This window comes from Myodes glareolus, chromosome X, assembly GCF_982192425.1.
Source record: "Myodes glareolus chromosome X, mMyoGla1.1, whole genome shotgun sequence".
Taxonomy (NCBI): Eukaryota; Metazoa; Chordata; class Mammalia; order Rodentia; family Cricetidae; genus Myodes; species Myodes glareolus.
Genome location: NC_142053.1, coordinates 53890981 through 53893993, shown reverse-complemented (window position 1 = coordinate 53893993; position 3013 = coordinate 53890981). Strand labels below are relative to the sequence as shown.

The following is a 3013-nucleotide window of genomic DNA, read 5'->3' as shown; positions in this document are numbered from 1 at the left end:
AGTATCTTAGTTTCTGGAGCATCTTCTTCTGCTGTCATTTGCTGCCACCAGAAATGGACTAATGCTTTGTAATCAGAGCACTCTAAGAAAACATGACTTTCTAAGATCTGTTTTTCCTTGTTGAAAATTACCATGCAAAGTATTCATTGATATTTTTATGAATTTTAACTGTTATTCCTAATCTGATCATAATTCTAGTAGGTAACTTTTTTTTGTTCTTTATTTCAGTAAATATGTGTTGACAAACTGGACATGTCTGAAGTGGAACGATTTGACAGATCAAAACTGAAGAAAGCCATTACTGAAGAAAAAAATACACTTCCATCGATGGAAAGTAAGTCATGGAGGTTTCTAGTTGAGAGGAACAGTGGTGAAAGTTGGCAGAGTCAGTTAACAAACCTATGCTCTATTAAATTTTCCACAAAGTAAATGATAATAATTAGTGTGCTATTATATTTAACAATTTAAAATAACCAATAGAGGATTTTGTTATTGGGGATATGTAAGTGTTCCTGCATTAGTAGGAACAGTAGCAATAATAGTAGTAATAGGCACCAGTAGTATAAAGAAAAAGGTAATTTCTTGTTGAAAATTACAAAATTCACATTAAAATCAATCTTGGAATCTTTGACTAATCACTAGGGAAAACCCTGTTTGTTCTTTTAATCAGGCATCTTCCAATTTGAGCCTGAGATCCTGTCCCGCTAATGAATTCTGCAGACGCTGCTCCTCTGATCTGTTCTGCTTAATGACAAATAAAATGGAATAAATTCAGATCTTGAATATACTTGATGCTCCCAGACTCAGGGGATCATTGTTACTCCTAGAGTTACATCTTACTGGAGAATTTCAAAAAAATTTTCACAAATGCTGTGCTATGCTTTTTGTTACACCAACAGTGCTTGAGAGTTCCAAAACTAGATGAAACTGTTTAAAAGTTTCTTTATTGTATCTTGATAGATGTATTGGAAGGAAATGCTTCCTTTACCTTTTCATCTCAAATAATGGCAACTGTATAAATCAAATGGAATGTGAAACCCATAGTTTAAGTAGATATTAAATCTTAATATTAATTTGATATTAAACTTTAATAGGTATTCAAATGGTTGATGCGTACTCTCATATCACTTTGTGAGGCTTTGTGGGTGGTACCTTGATATTCTGAATTTAGGGCATTATGATAACTATTTAAAGAATTAGCACAGATTCTTTTTAATGGTGCTGGGTTTCAAACCCCAGGTCCTAGTTCATGTTAGGCAAGCACTGTACTACTGAGCTCCATCACACAGTCTGGCAACAAGGAACTCTAGGAAGAAACTAAACATATTAGAGAAAGGTCTCTCATAATAATATTTTGATGTTTCTTTTTCCCTAACTATTCAGCAGGAGAAAGATGATATTAAAAGATCATAAAATGAAGACATCCTTTCAAGACCTACTCCAACCTTGCCTGATAGTAATGGTTTTATGATTGTAGAGATTTTAGGTAGTGACTGATGTAGTCTCACTTCTACTGCCTTGGATGAAAGGTCACCATTTGTCAATGATCATTAAATTTGGTTGTAAACTGCCCACTGGTGTGTACATGTGGTTTTTCACTTGCTACAAGACAAGCTGATTTTAACCTAGAGTGGGGCCCTCAAATGCTTTATCATCTTTGTGAAGTTGTACTCACAACTATTTGCAGCTCCTCGAGTTTATCTGCATTTCCGATGTAACAAACACAACCACAAACTTCCTGTGGTACATTCTGGGTATCCTAAGACATGAAATTACATAAGGGTACGTTTTCAATTAAAGATAAATGAAGGAAAACCTCTTGAGTAGATTACACATATGTGAAGTTTAAGGTGGTAGTAAGAACTAATGCCCTTATTTGGGAATGAAGAAATGGAACCATAGAACCTAAAAGGATCTGTATAGGATGTGAAAAGATAGCCTTGCCTTCTTGAAAGTGTTTTTTTTCACCTTAATGGAAAAATCCAAACCTGGAGTTGGATGGGGAGGTAGCCGGAAACACTTGCTAAAACACACCATATTAAATACAACAGGGTCTTCTACTGAGTGTACAATGAGATATTTAATATCTGCTGTTGACTTGTATTACTTATTCTCTGTTCTGGTCCTTGCATTGAATAGGGTTTACTCTCTTGCAAACCGAGCATTTTGATCTTCAGTGACATAAGTGCTACTGACTTAAATGTGTTCTCCCAGTTCGTATGCATATATTTTAGCTCCCAATATGCTTATGCATGGTGGTAGGATCTTTTAAGGGTAGTTAAAGGTTCTAAGAGTGAAGCCTTATAAAAAGAGAGAGTGGGGAAAGAAGGCAGGACACATACTCACATATATACAGAGAGAAACAGAGACAGAGAGATAGAGAGAGACAGAGATCTTGGAAGGATGTTGAGTCTAAAGCTGCCTATACAACTGAAATGCACGTGTTCTGCTTTCAATCCTGCTGGACCTTGATCTGTCTGGACTTGCAACCTCTAGACCTGTGAGGTTACATTTGAGTTATCTAGACCACCTAGTCTGCAGTGATTTTGCTAGAACAGCTTGAACTGACTACTATACCTAGGAAAACACGTCAACAACATGCCTCAATCCTTACCTTTAATACCTTTACTGCTTTAAATGTATAAAGCTAACCACCTAAATATCACCGAGTAGAGATGTCCGCCACTCAGGATAACTAGCCAGGCTGTTATCCTAATTCACATATCTTCTTTTTAAAAGGTTACCTATTTGTAACTTAACATGTTAATCTGCTTTATCCTTTCGAGGGGCTTACATCACTAAATAACAATTGTGGTCACAAGAACTAGAAATGATTTTGTGTGTTATCATAAAATTCCCCAAGTGAAAGACTAAGAAGGTCGACTAGGACCAAGTACAAATGTGGTAATACAATCACAGTAGGCACAGTGTACTGGGATTGGAGGATGTGGACCTTAGAAGTAACCATATTGGTCACCCATACTCCTAGCCTGCAACAGTATTCCACAGAGTC

The 3013-nt window shown here is 36.2% G+C and overlaps 1 protein-coding gene across 2 annotated transcripts; it reads left to right on the top strand.

Annotated features, from left to right (window-relative positions):
- The first annotated feature begins 246 nt into the window (after positions 1–246).
- On the top strand, positions 247–1571 carry LOC148117334 (thymosin beta-15A-like). 2 transcript variants are annotated; one of them, XM_087902778.1, is made up of 2 exons: positions 247–332; positions 1374–1571. In XM_087902778.1, exons 1-2 carry the CDS (start codon positions 253–255, stop codon positions 1411–1413), a joined length of 120 nt encoding a protein of 39 aa, XP_087758904.1. In that variant the 5' UTR covers positions 247–252; the 3' UTR covers positions 1414–1571. The 2 variants fall into 2 exon arrangements, with proteins under 2 accessions (XP_087758904.1, XP_087758905.1); XM_087902779.1 differs by having other exon boundaries at positions 247–335; positions 1377–1571.
- The last annotated feature ends 1442 nt before the right edge of the window (positions 1572–3013 follow it).